The sequence below is a fragment of the Anabas testudineus genome, chromosome 16 (genome assembly GCF_900324465.2).
Source record: "Anabas testudineus chromosome 16, fAnaTes1.2, whole genome shotgun sequence".
NCBI lineage: Eukaryota > Metazoa > Chordata > Actinopteri > Anabantiformes > Anabantidae > Anabas > Anabas testudineus.
Window position 1 is genome coordinate 1,883,087 of NC_046625.1, and position 21,497 is coordinate 1,904,583.

A 21,497-nucleotide genomic window follows, 5' to 3' on the forward strand; every position below is an offset into this window, starting at 1 on the left:
TACTGATGCACAAAAAGTGGGAGTTATGCACACTAGTGACAGCTAAATGACAAAAACTACAGTAAAATGACTTGTCGGCATATCCACATACATTCCACAGATAAAAATGATTTTTGCACTGTAAAATGTCCCGCTCACTACATATTTTGGTCAAACCTAACCCTAACCCTAACTTTAAGGGATCTGTAGCTTCAGCAGTCTACAACAAATAATCAGAGCAGGAAGGAGCATCTTGCAATAAGCTTCCATGGGTGTGTTATTGTGTGATGGCTTTGTCTTATTCATACATTAGTGGAGCTTTAATTAGATGAAAACACAGTCTGATGTTATTTTCATTATTATTGGCAGTATTCTCAGAGTAATAAGTAACATATAAATATAAGTATTATACAAATTACCTGTTAGTATGATGTCTTCTAACACTACCAGGTAATACCTGTAGTATTTTTAGATCAGTTTGTTCTTGAGCTGTTCAGGATTAATGAAACACTTCAACGTTCTCACTAATAATTTATTGGTTCCAGCCTTTGTTGCTTTGTACAACAAAACAAACTATTGAAATTGTTCTTCTTGGGATTTGGGAAATAGTAACTGGCTTTTTCTAAATCTGTTACCAAACATTTAACCAACATTGTAGCTAATAAGCAAATGGATTACACATACTACAAACTACTATATATTTGTTCTCAGGTACAGAATGTAACTATAAGCTATTATCTTCTTTAGGTTCCACAGTGTATGAAGCTAAAACTTTATGTGCACTTTCACAGGACTCTTTTTAATGAGTCTTAAGCTGTTTTCGTCTGTGCTTTAAGTCAAACAGCACGTCCCACCAGAATAAAAATAATTTAAAAAACATATTGTTTACATATAACCACTGACCTCAGATTTTTTTATGTTATTTTTATTTTTCGACCTATTATTACACACAGAACTGGACAGTATATCCAATCTTTTTAAATACCTCACAATTATGTTGTCTTTCACAAATTCTGCTTTTAATTTTAGCCCAAATGATGCTCCTTCCTGCTCCCAAACTATTTATAAAAAAATATTAATATAAATAACTAAAACTGGGCATTAGGAATTATTTGACTGCACTGGGAAATACTGACCACAATGTTGAAGGGACATTAAAAATAAAGCCAAAGAAGAACACATGCGTATCACATGCTATGCAAAAACTGCTTTTTTGGTATTGTTTTGGGAATGCTCTCCATTTTTTAAAAAACACATTTCTTTTTCCTGTGTCCATTTGTAATTTTATAACAAAACATTTTCAAAAATGTTAGTTCTTAAAGTTTAATTAAATTTATCTAGTCAAATATTCAAGAATTCAACCTTGTTTGCTTTTTAATAATGTGAAGAATGGTACTTGAAACCAAATATTGAAATTATCTCTGTACTGTATTTTGTTATCATTCATTCATGTAATCTGCTGTTTTTACAACCTCCCACATTTGAACATGATGTACTGCACAGCTGTAACCAGGAAATAATGTGATATTTTTTATACAGTAGGGGCTACATCTTATGTGCATCTGTCTTGTGCTGCTGCGCTAATGTATTTATAACCCATAATAAATGTTTGTCAAGACCTCTGTGTAGTCTATTCATAATTAATGTAAGTGAATTTTAAACAATATGAAAATATGTCAAACTATTTTAATGTACATTGTTTCTGAAATATGTAAACTAGTTTGATATATTTATGTTTTTCTATATTCATTTGAGATGTGGAATAAGTTCCAGAGATCTGGGACCAGGCTATTTGTCTGATATATGTTTTCTAATTACTTTTTATAGTTATTATCCAAATTTAAAGCACAATCAGTCTTAAAAAGGCGACGACTCAGATAAAAAAAACATCAGACAGTTTATCTGAAACATTTCAGAGCACAGTACATGTATTTAAGATATTTTACAAATTATTTACATGGCATTATTCATTTTTGTTTATTTTTTATAGTAATTTCTGTGTAACTAAATAAAAGAAAAATTAAACTGAAGGAAAGTTTTAATGGGGAAACATGTAGTGATTTTTTTAAACTACAAAACAACAAACATAAATGTTATGTAACCAAGTCTTGGTTTAGATGAAGTTTAAAATCTTTTCACTCAAAGCTTTGCCCGGGTCAGATGGAAAAGTCTGCTTATGTCACTCTGATTCTTTTCGGTGGTGTGCCCCACGGTATTATACTTGGTCCACTGACATTTTAATCCAGTCCATTAATTAAGGACAAATGTTGCAGCTTTTAAACAACAACTGTAAAAAGTGTAATGATTTTCTTCCCATTTAAACTCAACTCTAAAGTCAGCTGGAATTTCACTGAGACAAACCACAAAGTTTACACCAAGTGTCTCTCAGACCTACAATGTCTTATCACAGGTGTTCAGGTTCAAATTTTTGAGCTGACGGGTCCTTTCACCAGACCCTGTTCTTTTCGTGTCACCGGTGCATGAATGCTGCAGTCTCGCGCTTCGCAAAATCCTGGCACACCTGCTATCCCTACTATTCCAGGGATACCCACTGGACCAGGGAAACCACGGGGTCCACGAGGTCCCTCCATGCCATTTTTGGGTTCAGCTGGGTAACCTGGTAAACCTGATCAGAGCAAAATATATATTTTTTTATTATAATATATATACAATATATAATTAAAAAATAATTTTTTATTTTAATCATCAATGTCTTATGATGAACAGTGTCGTACCTCTGAGCCCTTGTGGTCCATCAGGTCCTGACAGACCTTTGCCTGGATCACCTGCAACCCCTTTTGGTCCTTTTTGACCTTTTCAGCAAAAACACAATAACCCTCTGAGAAAAGCTACAATTCACAGAGTAGTAAACTACAGAACTTCGGTCATAATAATTTTAGCTTTTGTTAAGGCTGGAAACAAACAAAAAAAATCACTTGGTAGCTGGGACATATTTTTATAGATCTAATCATAAATACAGACTGAGGCCACAAATCAGGTTACTATATACTAAGATTGACCTTTTCCTTTTAACGTTAACAACATTCTAAAGACTTAAGTTAATTTGAAATAATTATTTAGCTTCTCAAGAGAACTAATTTTCGATTTTATCCACATCCCTTCACTGCAAGAATGAAAGGGAATGACTGATCAAAAATGTACACTTGATTATTATCGTGCTAAGATTGCTTTTGTCATCTTACCTCTGTCACCCGGGGCTCCCTCCTGTCCCTCAAGTCCTCTGTCACCTTGAACTCCTCTGGCTCCTTTTGCTCCAGCTTTTCCTGCTTTACCCTGAAAGACAGAGACAGATATGGACTCTAATTACTCCTGAATTCTGTTAGTTGTAACTGTAAGAGTGTATAAAGAGTGTAGAGCATATAATCAGAACAGTATATAATCCTAATATAGCTTGAGTTATGGGTGTGTAAGACATTAAATCTAGAGGAAATCAGCTTAAATTGATCTTTAAAAAAATAATAATAAAAACAAACAAACATAAGGATGCAATTATTAATCAGTAACTGTCAGCAGGGACATGAATGTACATCAAGGTTTTCCAGATTCATTTTGGGTGACAAATAATTACACATTTCCTTTTGTTGTCAAAACTAAATCCAGTATACAGGTGTTTTTATTTTATATTTCTTCAATTTGTCTGTGTACATTAATGAAATTATGAGACTGAGGAAATTAAATGATCTTCTCTCAGAAGGTCTAGAGAAGTTGGAGAGGGTTTTACTTCTCCAGACTTACAGCTTTGCCTGGTGGTCCTGGCGGTCCTTGGGCTCCTGGGGGCCCGATGAGGGTTCGGTTGTTGATGGGGCAGCCCTGGTGGCACTTGGCCTGAATGGAGGCAGCGTACTGGGAGATCTGGGCTGTGACTACCCCTCTGCAGAGCTGCAGGACCTGTTCATCACTCAGACCAGGACCCTGCAAAACAGAAACCGCAAAGTTTATCTTCTCTACATCAAAACAACAAAACACCATAAATTTCATCCTGTAAACTATTTTTACTCTTATATGATCTTTCTTGGTCATTTTAAAACTGTTGGCACTGAGTCTGCTCATGTGGCATTAAAGTTTGCAGTCATGCAGATAATCAGTTTAATGAATACTGTAACGCACAAAAGGTCCTTGGACTCCTTTGGGTCCTGCCCGGCCTTTAACACCAGTGTCACCGATTGGGCCACGCTCTCCTCTGCCCCCTGGGATCCCGGGTGGGCCGACAGGCCCGGGGACGCCATCACGACCAACTGCCCCTTTTGGGCCACGCTGTGAAAAAAAGGGGACGTGAGGAAAGACAAAGCAGCAAAGAGATCACCTTAGTGGATTCATGTATGTTAGAAACTGGTTCCTGTTGACCTGTTACTCCATCATTCTATCATTATACATAATACATTAGATAATCTTAATACTGTATATCTCATTGCTATGGTTGGAGGCTAAACCGCCTCTGTACTGGAACTCACTGTGACTGGGCAAAACTGTGGTTAAATGCTGGTTAATGTTCAAGTTTTGTCCCAAGTAGTTTGTTTCAACTTTTAAAAATTTGCCAAACTTTGATTATTTCTCTAACTGAATGAAGGTAATTTTAAATATTACATTTGTTTTTGTTTTTCAACATGAAAATTCCTCTGTGCACTCATCTAATTACATATTACAATAATTCATTTTTGTTCCCACTCAAGTGTCTTGTACAGTATAATACAAAAGCTGTCATTACAGCTGTCACATGTATTTCTGTGATGTCAGGGTAAAAATAATAATAAATACCCACCTGTCCCTTGTCTCCGCGGTCGCCCACACTTCCCTGAAAGGTAAGAAAAAACAGGAAGAAACTTATTCAGAAAACCCTGGAATTTGTGGGGAAAGGAAATGAAATGTAGCACATGACAAAAGTAAACAGGTAAATTACCTTTTGTCCTTTTAGCCCTTTAATGCCCTTCTTTCCTGCTGCACCCTGCAGGAAAAAAACCCAAGGAATAAGATGAAAGAGGAAAATGCAATTACTGTCAGAAGACAAAGGATCAGCAGCTGACAGATTCCTCGAGTGAGGCTTTAAAAAAAAAATCAAAGTAAACAGGAAAAACAAGGCCCTAATGCAGAAGTGAATAAACCATGAGGAACCCCCGTCTGTTTTATTCAGGACATGAGACTTCTTCAATGCTGTATTGAATATGTCCTTGACTGACAACACATTATATTTTTTCCTGCAACAATATAAGAGCAAGAGTTTGAGTTGCAGGATGTTCATGAAGATAAATGTGTGTTGATTCTCAGTCTGTTCAGCCAGAATGAGGTCAAATTGAGATTTTCCCTTTTTTTATGAGCCCTTCAGAGCCACCACTTAATCTACATGCATTTGGAATGTGAGCAGAAACAGGAGTAGTAGTTTTAGGCAGCTTCATCAGGTTGGATGGGGAGCATCATTGCACAGCCATTTTCAGATTGGGTTCAGGTCTGGGCTCTGTCTAGGCCACTCCATGACATTTACAGAGTTGTCCTGTTGCTATTGCTCCTTTTTTGTTAGAAACCGTTATGCTGCCCCTTTGAGGCGCCAATGGTTCAGGTTCCAGTGTTGTGTCCAAGGAGTTTGTAGACAGGGAGCTGCTGCCCCCTTTGGTACAGAGTCAGTCTCTGTCCATTGGTGCATCCATCTTTCCCTCGATCCAAACTAGTCTTCCAGTTCCTGCAGCTGAAAAACATCCCCACAGCATGATGCTGCCACCACCAGGCTTCACTATAGGGATGGTATTAGCCAGGTGTTGAGTGGTGCCTGGTATCTTCCAGATGTGACGCTTGGCATTCAAACCTCTTCTGTCTGCACAGGAAGTTACATGTTTTACAAGCAGCTTGTGCTCTGTTAAAGATCTCACCTTCTCACCGTCAGGTCCCATCTCGCCTTTGGCCCCCTGGAGGAACAACAAAAAACAGGAACTCAATCAATGTCAAAATGTTTTGCACAGTGACATAATGTTCCAAACACATGTGTGAACAAATATCAAAATGTGGACTATGCAGGAAATCTGGAGACAGTAACTGGATGTTTCATTGTAATATTCCACTACTGTAATATAATCTGTGTTTCCTGATTTGATATTTAACTTTCAGATCTAATAAATAAACAGATACAAAAAGTGCAACTGATTTTGCTACACATACATTAAATAGATGTGCACAGGAGTCCATATAGTATCTGTGACAAGTTAATTATTTAAATCTCATTAAATGTTTCTGTTGGGGTCGTTCCATTGACCGTTTCAACGTCCTACTGAAAGACAGGACTAACCAGAAGTTCTTTTGCTGGTCTACAGTTTAAATTGGGTTGAGTTTTCCTAAGTGGAAAGATAACCCTAGCTGCATGTCCCTGGACTGTTGAAGGAAACCCAGGCAGAGAGGAACGACATAAACCCAGGTCTGTTGAAACTGTATCCGACTAATATATCGATAACCTCATTCTCAGGTTAAACTGGACAGTTTTTGCATTGTGTGTACACACTGTCTGGCCTTGCAGGCCCTTTGGTCCTGGTTTCCCTGGTACTCCAGCGTCTCCTCGGTCTCCTTCAGATCCCTGTTGGGCAAATGAACAGGAACACAGTCAATCAATAATTAATAATACCTTCTTTTATTTATTCATTAGCTTCTGAGGAATAGGCAGTAAATGAAATTCTTTTAGAGGCTGATGCTGCTCTCTTGTTCTATGCAGAATTAACAGTAATATATAAAATCACTGGCGAAGAGAAAAAAAGATAGATATGTTAAAATAAAGAGGAAGTAAAATGTGTCTGTTTGAATCCTTTATTGCTTAAATGTCAGATTTTGAGGAACTGCTCTGTTTCAACTGTTTATGTGAGTTTTAAGCATCAAAACTATTTTTTCATGAAGCAGTACTAATTTGTAAATAAAGCTTTTTTCATATCTTCATATCTTCATATTCATATTTTCATATATCTTTTGATATTATTATCAATATAATTTCTATATGACTTTTAAATTATATTTTGCAGATGTTCATTTTCAAATTGACAGACTACACAGAGAATTAAAACATGTTTACTCTAGGACATCCCCTTTATTTCATCAGTCAGATTCTGACCACATTACTATCAAAACAACCTCATGAGAATTTCACTCGGGGAAATTTCTAAAGTCATTTGATAGAACTGCAGATGGTCTCAACTACATGTGCAAGACAATCACTGAATAACTGAATTCCTCAGAAATAAATGTATATATATGTGCATATCATGTAAATATAATGCAATAATGTAGTAATGTCAATACATTTTTAAAAAGGTTCAGTAATATCCTCATATTTCTAATCAATTCCATTTTGGACAGTTTTCAGTATGACTGGGCTTCTGATTAAAGGCAGGGTTCAATGACCTCAAGCTGGAACCCTGAACTGAGTCACTTTTACACTGAATTTATAAGAAAATCACAATCTTCATTTGTATATTGAGAGTAATATCAAGCTACAGGTTTACTCTGGCAGGCTGCTTCAGAGAAGTGTTGATCCATTTCTTGTAATTTGTTCTATTTCATCGACTTCACTTTGTATTTTAAAATTGACTTGACGCGTCCATGTGCTTATTTAAATAAGTTTCAGTACTGATCTTGTATGACCACTACCTTTTATGTCTTTACCTTTCAGTTTCTCTGATATTCAGCTGTACTCTTAGATTTATTTTCAACATATATGGCTCTCTGTGCCTAAAATCCTAAAGGATGTTTTAGCAGTTAAACTTTACCACTGCTATGTCACAAACCTTTTTACTGACACACTGTGCATGTCCTCAGAGGGAAGGACTCAGTGAATAAATAATGAAGTCTGTTGTTCTTTGTAGTCTTACAACAACATATAATCACAGGAACGACCTTGTTCTCTTCAGAAGAAAGCAGAAACCTCATCAACTTTCCCCGCTTCATCTTTAGTTTCAGTTCATTTTACATTTAGGCTATTAGGGAGGAACATACAAAGGCTAAAGGCTTCCCTGAATTTGCAAACTTGCAAATTAAAAGGGCAAACCAGAGGTAAATTACACTTCCATGAAGTTCTGGGACTTGCCAGAGACAGTTCTATCCACGCACTCTTGGCATTTTACCATTTTTCTCAGCACGTGACTCCTCTCAGCTCAGACTCAGCGCAGCCAGGTATCAAGGCTGTGACTGAGTTTACAACCAGGTCACTCACCACAGCACCCACTCTGCCTCGAGGTCCTCTCACACCACGATCGCCTTTATTGCCCTGTAAGAGTAGAACAGGCATGATGATAAATAAGGTTGTCTGTTTTCTAAAGAAGGGTTAGGATCATTTTTAAACATCAAGCTGGTGATATTTTAACTTTAAATAATAATAGTAAGAAGAAGGGAAGGGAGGGGATAGCATGCACAATACAACAGTCTGAAGCTGAGACAACTCAATGGAATTTAGCTTTTCATGGGTGAATTTTCTTCTATGTCTAAATGTCTTGGATTTAAAAAAACAACCTGTGTAGAACAATCTGTCTGCTAAAGCAGTTTAGTCAAGAATCCCCCAGTGGATGGAAAACAGTGTCACCTGTGTTTTGATACCACACTAAAATATCAAATGTCGGAACTTTGACATGACATAATTCATTCTGCAAGACTGTACTGCAGAACTGTTTATGTACTGTACAGTAAGTGAGTGAGATGTTATCAGAGGTTACAGACTTCCTGCAGTCGTGTCTAGACATGCTATGTGACTCAGATAATTAAAATGTTAATTCATCTGTATAAACACTGAGCTTAAATAAATCACTATTCCAGCCGTCCAAGGGTTTTAAACTGAGCTGATGTTGTTGATGATCAAGAACGACGTAGAACGATTTTACTTTTGGATGATTTCAACAGTTCTGTTAAGAAATAAAGTGCATCTCACACAGTAAACTGTATGAACACACATTTCACAGGATCAGGTCATCAGTTATGAATCATATTTCTAATAAAACAAAATTCAACAAGTTGAACGCTGTGGCTTTAAGTAAACATTACCCTGTAAATATTAACACTGTCTGTAATTTCTTACTGGAATTATTAAAGCACTGTATCTATTGTATGTTGTGTTGATGCTCTTAAAGGTAGAAGTCATTACGACCATTACCTTGGCACCGAATGGCCCAGGTTCACCCATGACTCCAGGGACTCCTTTAGTACCCTGAAGAAAAAGAACGCAGGCATAAAAGGTGGTAGTAGATTAAGAGTAAATGATAAATTATAGAGATTTGTATCTCTAATGCTGAACAACTCACATCTTCCCCAGGATCACCGTCACTGCCTGGAAGGCCATCAAGGCCTTTAGTGCCCTGAGAGAGAGGAGGAGAAACATTAGCAAACTTAAAACAGGACAGAGAACACTGATATGGCTCCAAGATGCTGAATAGCAACAAATACAAATGTTTCTTCTGTATCTGTGAATACCTGTGATGCAGCCTCATCCCAGAACAGCATCAGCCAAAAGACTGATCGCAAACGTAAACGTTAGACGTCAAATGTTAAAACGAGTTAGAATGAATGTAAAGATAATAAGATAAGATTCAAGTTATTTATCAAGAAAAACAACATTTACTGGATTCTGTTCACTAAGTTAATTCATCACATCAAACTGAGTCTTCTGGTTTCACATGTTCAGACAAAACCAACAATTTCAAGACCTCACGGTGAATTCTGGGAAGTTGTAATTGGCATAATTCACAATGAATGTGTTGAATCAAAGATGAATATTAGGAATTTTCTACACTAATTATATGCATAGGTTTTGAATACATTTTAGCATACAGAAAAATACATAGAACTGGTCAATCCAGTTGATGCAACTGTACCTCACTGAGTAAACACTACATAACAGGTGACAACCAAGAGAGCTGTTGATGATAAAACATGTGTGAACGGATGTAAACATGTTTACTGTTTGACTGTATTTACTTTAGTTTAGTTTTACTTTCATTGGCTTGTTTATGTGCAGTCTGACACCAACAGCCTTACTAAAACGTATGGTTTTGGTTTCATTTCTGAGTCACTCCCTTTAAATAATTGAAGAATGAATCTAGGTTTCCTGCCACCAGCGCTGCCAAGTCGGCCGGATGATGATCCGCATTTAAATGAACACATTGATCACATTGTCTACTTATCTTCAATTTCACCTTTACTCCCTATGTGATGTGACTCTTTCTCTTTTACACTAGTCTAAATGTGTTCTTGAAGAAGAAGGAAAAGCAAAACTATAAAAGAGAAACTTTGCAGCAATTTGGGTATTTTTCCCTCTTCAACTGAAAGTTTCTGGGTCATGTTTTAAAATAGGAGACTTGTTCTGACTCGTTTGGAAAATAAATTCAAATTTTCAAAACTGTCCATGGTCCTGCAATGAGAGACAGAAATTTCCGGGGTTTGCAACAGAGACACTGGACTGACTGACCCGATACTACCCTACAGTATCTATTTTTCACCTGTGCTGTTAGTTCCTGTTTCTAGATGCCACATCCAGAATCAGATCATATGGAAATTTAGATGAGACAACAGATGTGCTTCCCGGATGCTTTACTCTGTAACATGAATGCTGTACTCATACTGTTTCTCTTAAGATTGTCATAACCAAAGATAAAAGTAATAAGATAAGTTATTTTACAGTCCAGGTCTGCAGCATATGAAGTCCCTGTAGCAGAAAGCACCACTACATTTGTTAAGTATTGACACGTAACAAACATTTTAACTGAAACCAATTAAGACGTGTAGCAGAGAAATGTCTGTAAGAGATCACTCACTGACACAAAAGGCTTTGACCGTATATTTATGAGTTGGGTGGATAAATTAAAAAGTTATATGTTTCGCTCTGTGATTAAATAACAGCTTGAGTTGGACTGAATGTAAATTCTCATGAAGTACAAATACTACTAATAATAGTAATAATTTGAGTAAATGTACTTTCCATCGCTGACTGCTCAACACAGGGGAGTCATATGTTTATACAGCATTAGCTTATCACGTGGTTTTTCAAATGTTTTCATGTTTCTTTTTTTAGTTATAGCAGAACCCGTTCTTCTCTGTCTGAAGTTTCACTAACTCAGGAATTTGAAGGCTTATCAAGATAACAGGAACATGATCAAGTCCACCAAACAGTACATGTTGACCTGACCAGTTGATCATCTCACAAACCTCAGATTTGTCTAGTAAATGCTGGTTAAGGATCGTGGAATCTAAAAAAACGGACACTGAAGATGATCATGTGAAGTTTGTCCTGAGGCTCCTAAAGAAAAAGTGTCTAAATATGAAGGAACTCCTCCTCTGGTGAGTATCAGTAAGATGTGTTTGTTTCATGTGGTGTTTTTTTGTGATTGTTTGTGTATACACGTGAAACGGTTGGATCACCAGGATCTCATCATCATTACTGTCTTTGCAGCCTCTGAGAATTAATCCCAATACAGACGAACAGTGTCCCCCTCACTGACACTGTGTTCACTACAGCATGGAGGTTGTCATTGGGAAACTTAAAGTGTGTGTTAAAACAGAAACTGAGGGGATCTTTACCACACACACACTCACACATGAGGAACGTAAACTGAGAACAATCATGCAGACACATAGATTGCAGGTATCACATCCTCTGTGTGTATGTACCTTTGGTCCAATGGATCCGATGCCTCCTGGCTGCCCAGGATAACCCTATGGAAACAAGCAGAAAGTATTCTGCTCAGATTATCATGAGGAGTAGGTTATGTAAAAGATAATGCAGAGGCTTAGTAATAACTGGAACAATTCAGGAGTGCTGCTCCAGTCACTTAAATCTGCGCTCATGTCAAATCCAACACACATGTAAAAAAGTGAAGTAAATAAACGAGACGTCACACTGGCTGAATGTTATTTTAGGATTTCCTCATTTAGAGCTTTCACTTGCGAGCTGTCTGAGCGGTGTAACCTGTTGCTCTGTAGACAGAACTAAACTCCCTGCAGTGGAACAATCTGCAACACAGATGTCATCACATCACATGCTCACTACATTAACCTGTCGTAATGGAGAACAGAGTAAATCAGTGACGTCATGTTAGGAAATGGCAACGAGCTAACTTCAACTGAGAGCTTGTTTTATTAGAAAAATGCATCAAACACAAAAAAATAATAATCTTGGAAATCTCCTGAACCCTGTCTAATTCCAAGTGGGTTCAATAAATTAATATTGATCTCAGTTCTGAGGATGTGATAGGAGATAGTGAATGAAAAAACATTTTCAACAAGCACATACTTAATGTTTGACAGACCAACAAAAATCTTTTATATAAATGAACTGGGCTATTCCAATAGAAACTGACATTTCTAACACCCACTGGACTGAAGACAACATTATTAGATCTTCAATGTCAAAAATAATGAATGTGAAAATAATTTGGCATCTAATCTGATAATTGGTCACTATTTCAAATCATTATTCAGTTATTTGTTCCCAATTCATTTGATCTTTGTGTGGGCTGGTAAAAGAACAGTTTTATATTTATACACTTATTAGAATGATTTGAGGAAATGTGAAATGAAAAATCACAGTTTCAAAAACAACTATTCAGAAGTGATCTGTTGCTACTCTCCAGAAGGTTCTGCTCAGCTACTCAGAGAGAACAAGTGAAAGAAGTCATGTTATTGTAAACTTCTGTTTTTCTACAACTTCTGCACATTTCCCACAGAAACATCTGAGCTTAAAATGTCCCATAGCTACTTAGAATTAAGAGTCAGTGTTTACTTAAGAAATGCTGAGCTGAACTGCCACCTTTGTAGTTCTGCTTTCCAATGAGCTGCATGTGTTGCTACAGTGAAAACAGCTTTGACATCGCCGGTGACAAAGACACTCTTCAGATCTTCTAAGATCCTCTAAAATCACAGAATATGACACAAGTCATGTGTTTCCTACACATGATAAGTGACTGACTGAAGCAGAAATCCAATCAAAAGGTGAACGACGCGCCACAGAATTTCAGAGGTTCAGATTATGTTAGTATGAACAGATGATGATAATGATTTCTTACGGTGTAGCCTCTCTCACCAACATCACCTGGAAACCCAGGTGCTCCCGTCTGCCCCTGTGGGAGAAGACAGGACAGTTAGATTCAACCAGTCAGGTGTGACGTCTACCGACCTCTGAAGGTGATTAGAAAGCAGTGAAACAGGAGTAACATAATAAAATGATAAGATATTAAAGTTTAAACATATTCACTGGTACGTCAGGGGAAAACACTTCAATGTGTTTAAGAGCTCTAAATGTGTCTGATTCCAGTACCTTCTGCCCATCTCTTCCCTGAGGACCCTCTTTGCCTTGGTCACCTCGAGACCCCTACACACAACCACAGTGACAGTGAGTCTTCAAAGTCTTAAAGATAAATATAAACAGTGACTCTGACAGAGAACTAATAATTTAAGAGAGATATAGAGAAATAATCATTTAAGAGAGATATAGAGAAATAATCATTTAAGAGAGATATAGAGAAATAATCATTTAAGAGAGATATAGAGAAATAATCATTTAAGAGAGATATAGAGAAATAATCATTTTGCCACTAGACAAATTTAATTTAATTACATTTTTATTTGTTACCATATTCAGAAATATAAAGTCTCAATGCATTTATTAGCCTTATTAGCTTTAATTTACGTTTCTTGTGTAGCAGTTAAAAACCTAAGTGTTGAGGAGGCAGTGATGCTAATTTGTGAAAAAGCAACTTGTGTGTTGACTGTTCTTCTTTACCTTGATACCTTTACCTCCTTTTGATCCTGGGGTCCCTACATCACCACGAGGGCCCTGAAACAATACAAAAAACCAAACAAATAAAATAAAGAACAGTCATTACAGTTTACAGTTATTAAAACCATCAGAAAAATAATGAACTAGACATGAAGTGGTAGAGACTAGAGTCAAATGTAGTGGTAATGCTTCTGCAGATTAAAATATGTTTGGAAAAGAATAGAAGTGGAATAAAAATGTACTTTAATTCAATTAACAGCGTAATAAAATAATTATAAACTGCAGTTTAATCAGGCGGATCAGTAGTTTAATGCACTTCCGTCAGCAGCTGCCAGCTGGTAAACCCCTGAAGTCACCACCAGTCACTTTCCTGCGTCACATTGTTGGCAGTGATGGATTGTTTTAGGGCAACGTGGCCACTGGGGGATCCAAAACTGTGGGTGATTTCCAACCGTGTGAAACATCAACACCTGGATCAACAGAGGACCTGGACCTTTACACAAGGCGGCAGGTGGTTTCTCTGACAGTTACTCCTCCTTCTCTTTATTATTGTCTTTGTACAGAAATGAATGAACAATTGTAGTTGTGATCATTTCATTTTATGACAATGGCCTTTTGTTTTTCAGAAGAAACCAATTTCAAATGTCTTTTGTCCAAACATTTTTAGAACATGAACTGAAGTTAACAGATTTACATTTACTGTGAGGAACAAGGGTTTAAGGCAAAACCATCTTAAGTGTAAGGAGGTCTTACCGATGGACCTCTACTGGATGAAGGCCACAGCTGGGGTTCAAACCCGATCTTACCACTACACTTTCCAGCCGCATTAACAATAATAGATAATATCTATTGAGGAACACAATTCAAATCTAAAAGTTTTAGTTAATAAGAGGTTGAACATGGAGCAGTTACAGAAGCTCCCGTTTACTAGACATCATCTTCTGTTTTGATGTAAAAAGGAAACTCAACCCTGAGTTTAGAACAACAAGATTAAAAGTGTAAAAAACCTCTCATGTCATCATACAAACATTTCTTCTCATTGCATTTTGCTTCATGTGACTTCATGACTAAGATTAGTTGCTGCTTTGCACCTGACCTGTCAGTTGCTATGGATGGAAGCACCAAATAATGACTCATTGAATCATTGGAGTCCAGTGGGAGCTCCATGTATCTCTACATACATGTACATACATATAAATGTCTATAATTATTTGTCTGTGCAATAAATGACAAAATCAGTTTAGATATGACAAGATTAAAATCTCTGAAGTAGCTGTTTCCTTACAGTCTCACCAGGAGCTCCGACTCCTCCGCGGGGTCCCTCCATACCGATGTCACCCTGTTGACAGGAAATTAATATAAAATAAGACAAAAAGGCTTTTAATGATGCTCCTTACTCTGATTGGTTCCTTAAATCCTACTGGGTTCATTCTGGGTTTGTATATGTTGCCGTGTGTGTTTATTGTGTGGTTACCTTCAGACCCAGCTCTCCTTGTTCACCTGGGTCTCCTAGAAGTCCAGGTTCTCCCTGTTAATAACAAAAGAATAATTACATTCAAGATGTAATTTTAAGTTTCTTCAGCTTCTTTTTAGTCCTCGTCATTTTAAATGTCCTCTGAAGAAGACGTAGTTTATTAAATGTAATTAACTGTTTGTGTTTAACTTCCTGCAGCAGTTAAAGTCAATATTTACAAAATGAAAACATTAAAATAGATTTTAACGTCTTTAGGTTTTTAAGATAGTGGATGGTCTGAACTGGTTAACCCACCATGGCCCCAGAGAAACCAGAGGCTCCATCATCTCCTTCAGGCCCAGCATCACCCTGTGAAGATGAGAGGTCAGAGGTCAAATACTAGTGTCTTAGAGAAACAGCTGTGGCCTCTTTTCAAGCACATAAAGAATAAATTCTGGATTTTCTTTATCCACCTGCTTTCACTTGTACTTTACTTTTACTTTTTTATTTAGCTTTTCTGAACTTTCTCATGTGTGTACAGTTTTATTTTCACATTAGAGTTTTTTCCTAAATTCACTTGTACTTTCACTTTAAATTATGTTTGTGATGACAACATGACTGAGTCCATGAAGGTTCTCAGGGATCCAGTTCACAGTTATTCAAGACATGGCTGTTACTTACACGCTGTTTTGAGAGGTGCATTTATCAGTGCACGTTGTAATAGCATTGTAGAAGCATTAATGATAGCATTACTCACCACTGGCCCAGTGTCTCCTCTTCTTCCCTGAACACCTTTGGTTCCTTTATAACCCTGAAAAACACACACAATAAAATCACAAATTAAAACCCTGCTGAGTCTTGCAGAAACCAAAGAACTTTGATGTCCACCATTTACTTTATTCAGGTTATATTGTTAGAAATAAACATGTAGTATGTGTAATATGTTTGACTGGTACCTCTCTGCCTTGAGTTCCTGGCTCACCAGATTTACCTTGCAGACCTCGGGAACCCTGACAGGTAGAGGAAAATGAGAAGCAATGGAAATAAATTAATAAACGAGAAAACAGTTGTTGTGTACATACAGATAAAAAATGGCTGAGTTTCGGAAGAGACACTAATACTAATCTACAGTAGTTTCAGGATCAGACTAAACTGTAGTGATTTGTGTGTTTTTGCTTTAATTGAGTAAGTAAAAATGTTTAACACATCATGAATCATCAGCAGTACTGCTGATGACTCATGATTATCATGGGTTTACTGTATTAGTGTTTATTCATTATATAAATTGCACATGTCAGAAATAATCCCTTGAATTAGTTGTTAAAGTTGTTTATGTGATGTCTTGAACAGGCTTCATTCAGAGGACATTAACTCTGTGTAATGCTGTATTATACAAAGCATCTAATGCGTTTTGCTGGTGACCTACAATAACCTCTAAGTGGCTAACGTTGCTTTTTAGAGTATTTCACAATTTTTTCTAATAAGGAACAATTACAATTATTTAATTCTAGTATAAATTACATCAATATTGAATAAGATAGGTTTTAATCCGCCAACAGTGAAAGAAGAAAATCAGACATATTCAACTTTACATTTTTTATCTAATTGCAAGAAAAGCTTGATGAACCCACATTAGTGAATTAGTTTGATACAGGACACTGATCTGTTAAGATTGTAGTCTAGCGCCTCCATTGGCAGATTAAGAGTAGTGTTCAGAGCAGCCAGAGGACTGTGAAGGTCTCCCTAACTTTTTTTTTACTCTATGTCATCAGATAATCACTGTGTTTCTGAAGATAGTACAGTGACCATGAGGTGATTACATCAGTCTGTACCTTTGGTCCTGCAAAACCAGCAAATCCAGGTTGTCCGGGTTCACAGTCACAATCTGTTGGCCCCTCCTGCCCAAGTGCTGCATCACCCCCTGACTCCTCAGAGGACTCTGTGTCTCCAGGAGGGTACACATACGGGATCTGAAACACAATATGACATTATGGGAAGTTGAAATCTACATCTTTAGTAAGAAAAATTTTAAAAAGTGGGAAATAATGTGAGTGTGCTATGGATTTTTAAAGGTTGAGAATATAGAACAGGAAATGTTAATGGGTAGAGGTGAACACTTGTACTGAAAGTACTTAGATTTAATAGTTTAACAGTTTGTTAACAGATGTTTTCTTTAAAAAAACATATAAACTTGTGTAAAGACATCCAACAGATATCAGATTAAAGCTGCTTGCTGTCACAATAGTCTGACAGTGTACGAGTTCCCACTTCCTAATTACTATAAAATTAAATTTTATCATCTCATACCCAAGGTGAAGGAAAGATTCAAGACGAGCTCTGGAGGAAAGGGTCATGACATTGGTCATATGGGGCTTGGAAATATCTGAATTTACCAAAGTTGAAGATTATACACTCGACACCTCTTTCCTGCTCTGATCAGCGTACGACACTTTACTAACACCTTCAAACCAGCAGAGGTGGTGAATGAAGGAGAACCCACAGTGAAAGCTTATGCGGAGAGAAACACGAGTGCAAATTGTGACGGGTGCAAAAGAGATGGCTAGGAGAACATGGGCAGTGGTAGCCTATCACTGCCGACCTGCCAAGTGAGGATGTTGTAGTACAGGGTGAAAACGAAAGTTAGTGACCACCTGATGATCCCATAAGACACTGGCTAAAGATGTTAGGATCAAACGTTAGCATCTAATAGTAAATCTCCAATAAAAGTGAAAGGCTTTGTAAATTCTTGACCTTGAAGAAAAACGATGATCTGCTTGTTGATTTTCTTCTAAAGTCCTTGGAAACTAGTAACATCTGCTGATGAAGACTGTGTGGTATGATCAAAAGCTCAAACAGCTTCTAAATGGACTTTGGAAAAAAAAGAGAACTTCCAGTGCTCGGTTGTCCTACCTGCATGGTCTCAGTGTCCTCCTTGGCATAGTGGGATTCAGTGGTGGTGACATAAGGGAAAGAATCCTCAGTGATCATGGTGACCTGGGTGGGGGCAGGACCATTGAGGTCATAGTCTCTGTCCTCAGGCCGCTGGTCCTCATCATAGCTGTGAGTTGGCTCAGGTGGATACTCTGAAGATGCCAAGGATGAAAATACAACATTTAGACAATTTCCCAGGGGAATCTGGACTTCACTTCTCTCACACAGTGGGGCTTCTGGTACTGGTCAGAAGGTATTTGTCATATGTAGATAAGAAATAATGAGGGACACTGGTCTTACCCAGTTGAGGAGAGGCCAAGTCATCATAGTGGTGGACGACAGAGCCTTCGTAGGTGTGTTCCTCACCTAACAAACACGAATACATGGACAGTGAAACCTGTTTCTACTGGATCATCACAGTGTGAGTGGCTCGTTGGTCTAGGGGTATGATTCTCGCTTCGGGTGCGAGAGTGTCCCGGGTTCAAATCCCGGACGAGCCCTCTTACTTTATAAAGGACACGTGCTTCATAAGACTGAGAGGAAACAAAAGATGAGTTAGAAAATGCTGTTTGCAGAATGTTAAGAAAGAACAGGTGACATGAATTGAGATGTTTCTTCACACTGAGAACGTAACACAACTCAGAAATAGATAAATGACGAATTTAAAGTATAAAACAAATCTACTAAAAAGTTAACACAGTCGTTAAATTTGTAATTTAAGTGTGAATGTTGGATATTTCCCATGCCACTGTTACATGCTTCCTACTGTATCAGTTTTCTTATTAAAGAAACTTAAAAGAAAACGAGGCACTAACAATATTCACTTTGCTTATTTTGAATTTTGAATGAGCAGTTTTCTTTTGATATTGTATAAGGCAGCAACAAAAAAGTTTCTTTATAAGTAGACAAATATATTTTTATTGATTGTAATGCTCAGTCAGTATAGGGTGACTCCGACCTGAGTGGTATCCAGAGTATTCACGCTGACAGAGAGAAGAACCGACACACAGCAGGAGAACAAGCAGCTGTGAGTGGAGAGACGCCTGCAGTGGAAAAGAAACAATATCATTCATTTAATACCATCAATTATTAAATAGAGCCATGTCAAGACAGATATCAAACATCAGTGGCAGACGGAAGAGCGATTCAGCTCTAGCAGTCAGTCTGAAGAGCTGTTCTCCTACTGCGGGTTCTGTCTGTAACAGTTGATTTTAATTATTGGAACAAAACAGTCAATGTGCCATCAGACAGATTGTACCACTGCCCACTGAGTTTCACTAATTCAGACCAGAAGAAAACAATTTACAAACTCACCAACTTTCATTTACACATTTGTAGGAACAACCACTGCACACTGTAAAACATTTGATCGACAATGCCTTTGTTGTTTGTCTCTCTAGTTTCCAAGTTTCTGGACAAATGAAATGTGACAAAAAGGAAAATGACAATTTATAGACTACACTCAGTTGTCACTTTATTAGGGTCACCTGCAGTCAAATACAGCACTTCTGCCATATTGTACATGTTTTCTTAATGAAGTTTTTGTTCAAACTGTAAATTTACATCATTTTAGACCTGAAGTCAAAAACACACAAAAAAAGTCTTTAAAATGTTAAAAATAAAATAGTTTATTTAAAATAAAAAAAGAACTCTCCAGGAACCTCTGGTCACTCTGCTGCTGTGGAGGACCTGAGTTGCTGGTGTTAGAGTGAGAGGATTTTATTGTCAGGATAAAAAGACGCTGAGGTCTTCTCAGACTCATCTGACATTCCTGAAGCTTCACTGTGAGTCTGAAAACCAACTGAAGAAACTGCTGGACGACCTGCACAGTGAACTTTGACTTCAGGTCAATAAAATGAAGGAGACCAAAATCTCTGAAAATTAACAGTTTGATCTTATATGTAGTCTAAGTTTGGGAAAACTCACTAAGAAAATATTTAAACTCACAAAAGTCAAATTATATCTGACCGCTCTTGTTCTTCTTCTTTATTTATTTATCATTACGTTATTTCTTTTAATATGCAGTCATTCATTTAACTAATTAGCAAACACTGGAGTAAAAGATTAAACATACATCATAAAAATTTTTTTGTTTACTGATTCAAGTATTATGATAAGAAACTTTATTTAGTAATTATTTTCCTGAAGTCAGTGTTTCTGTGCTCTGCTGGATGCACAATATGAAGCTTTATAAAACAAGTCTACTAAGTCTTGGCATGAATCCAAAATATCCAGTGTAACTGTTGCAACATGTGGAGGTGAGAACCAGTGATTCTGCAGGACCCCTAGGACAGTGAGGTGAGATACAGCCTTCACTTGTTCTGTCCCATTTCATGTTTAATGTTTTTAAGGGCATCTGTCGTTTGCTACAGAAAAAAAAAAAACACTCATGCAATGCATCACACCAATGTTTTCACACTTTTGGTGGAAAATTAATCAAATTGTTTTTTAATTATACTTTACCTAACCTAATAAAAAAATGCTACAGTTGAGTCAATGCAGTCTGCTCGGGGACATTTTAAGAGAATCAAATGCATTTTCCCTTCACAAATAAATGAAATAAATCCTGTACAATCAGGTTTTGTTGTGATTCTAAGAGAAAATGGCCTCATAGTGACTAAATAAAATCTGCTGTGCCAAATCAAAAAGGTTTCTCTGTCACTAAGACAGCTGGTTTTATAAATGTATTTATTTGTATGATTTCCTGGAAGTAGTGTATTTTACAGGGTAGAAAACCTCTTATCTCGCTGATGAAGAACTAAATAGAACGAAAGAAAATCTGCCAACGTTTAAATGCAGAAATGAAAACGTATACTTAGACATGAGCATTGATTTTAATGCCTGTTCTTTTCATGCTTTTCAAATATTCATTTATCTGCATTACATGATGTCAATATAATTTAACCTAATGCTGCCCCAACACTTTTTTTCTCACCACACGGACACAGTCTTTTCATGTTAATCCCTGCTGATCTAACAAAGTAAAATTTCAGTCCAATCAGGGATAAAGCAGAGACCAGCTTCACTTAAACCCATACGTGCAGGGCCCCTGGCCAAACCCTGGCCATCCCCACTTACCTTGCCACTGGAGGCTCCCATGGTGCTGCAGAGTGAGGGCCCTCAGACCAAACCCGATCCCGCACAGGATTCTTTCAGGACACAGGTGAGGACAAAAACGACCTGATTTAGCTTTCCCTGAGCAGTTCTCCTCACAGCATTATCCCTCTGTTGGTTCCCCCTGAGCTCTCTGTCTCTGCAGGATCCCTCAGGTTCCCAAGCACTGATGAGATCCTCTGTGTGTTTTTGCTCTTCTTGGCCCCTATCTCTGCTTCTCAACAGGGTGAGAAATACCTGAGTCACAATCCAGCATCAGAACAGAAAGACTAAGAC

The 21,497-nt window shown here is 37.4% G+C and overlaps 1 protein-coding gene and 1 non-coding gene across 2 annotated transcripts; one reads left to right on the plus strand and one right to left on the minus strand.

Moving 5' to 3' along the window:
* Positions 1-1,988: 1,988 nt before the first annotated feature.
* On the minus strand, positions 1,989-21,440 carry zgc:113232 (collagen-like protein). Its single transcript, XM_026372259.1, has 26 exons — positions 21,186-21,440; positions 19,066-19,150; positions 18,408-18,473; positions 18,087-18,259; positions 17,009-17,146; positions 16,133-16,186; positions 15,934-15,987; positions 15,492-15,545; positions 15,198-15,251; positions 15,009-15,062; positions 13,727-13,780; positions 13,262-13,315; positions 13,011-13,064; positions 11,617-11,661; positions 9,255-9,308; positions 9,107-9,160; positions 8,177-8,230; positions 6,482-6,553; positions 5,859-5,894; positions 4,898-4,942; positions 4,760-4,792; positions 4,108-4,254; positions 3,736-3,912; positions 3,183-3,273; positions 2,715-2,792; positions 1,989-2,605 (listed from the first exon to the last, which is right to left on the minus strand). Exons 1-26 carry the CDS (start codon positions 21,204-21,206, stop codon positions 2,400-2,402), a joined length of 2,007 nt encoding a protein of 668 aa, XP_026228044.1. The 5' UTR covers positions 21,207-21,440; the 3' UTR covers positions 1,989-2,399.
* Positions 18,535-18,607, plus strand: trnap-cgg. Its single transcript has one exon. It is a non-coding gene; the product is annotated as a tRNA-Pro (tRNA).
* Positions 21,441-21,497: the final 57 nt, after the last annotated feature.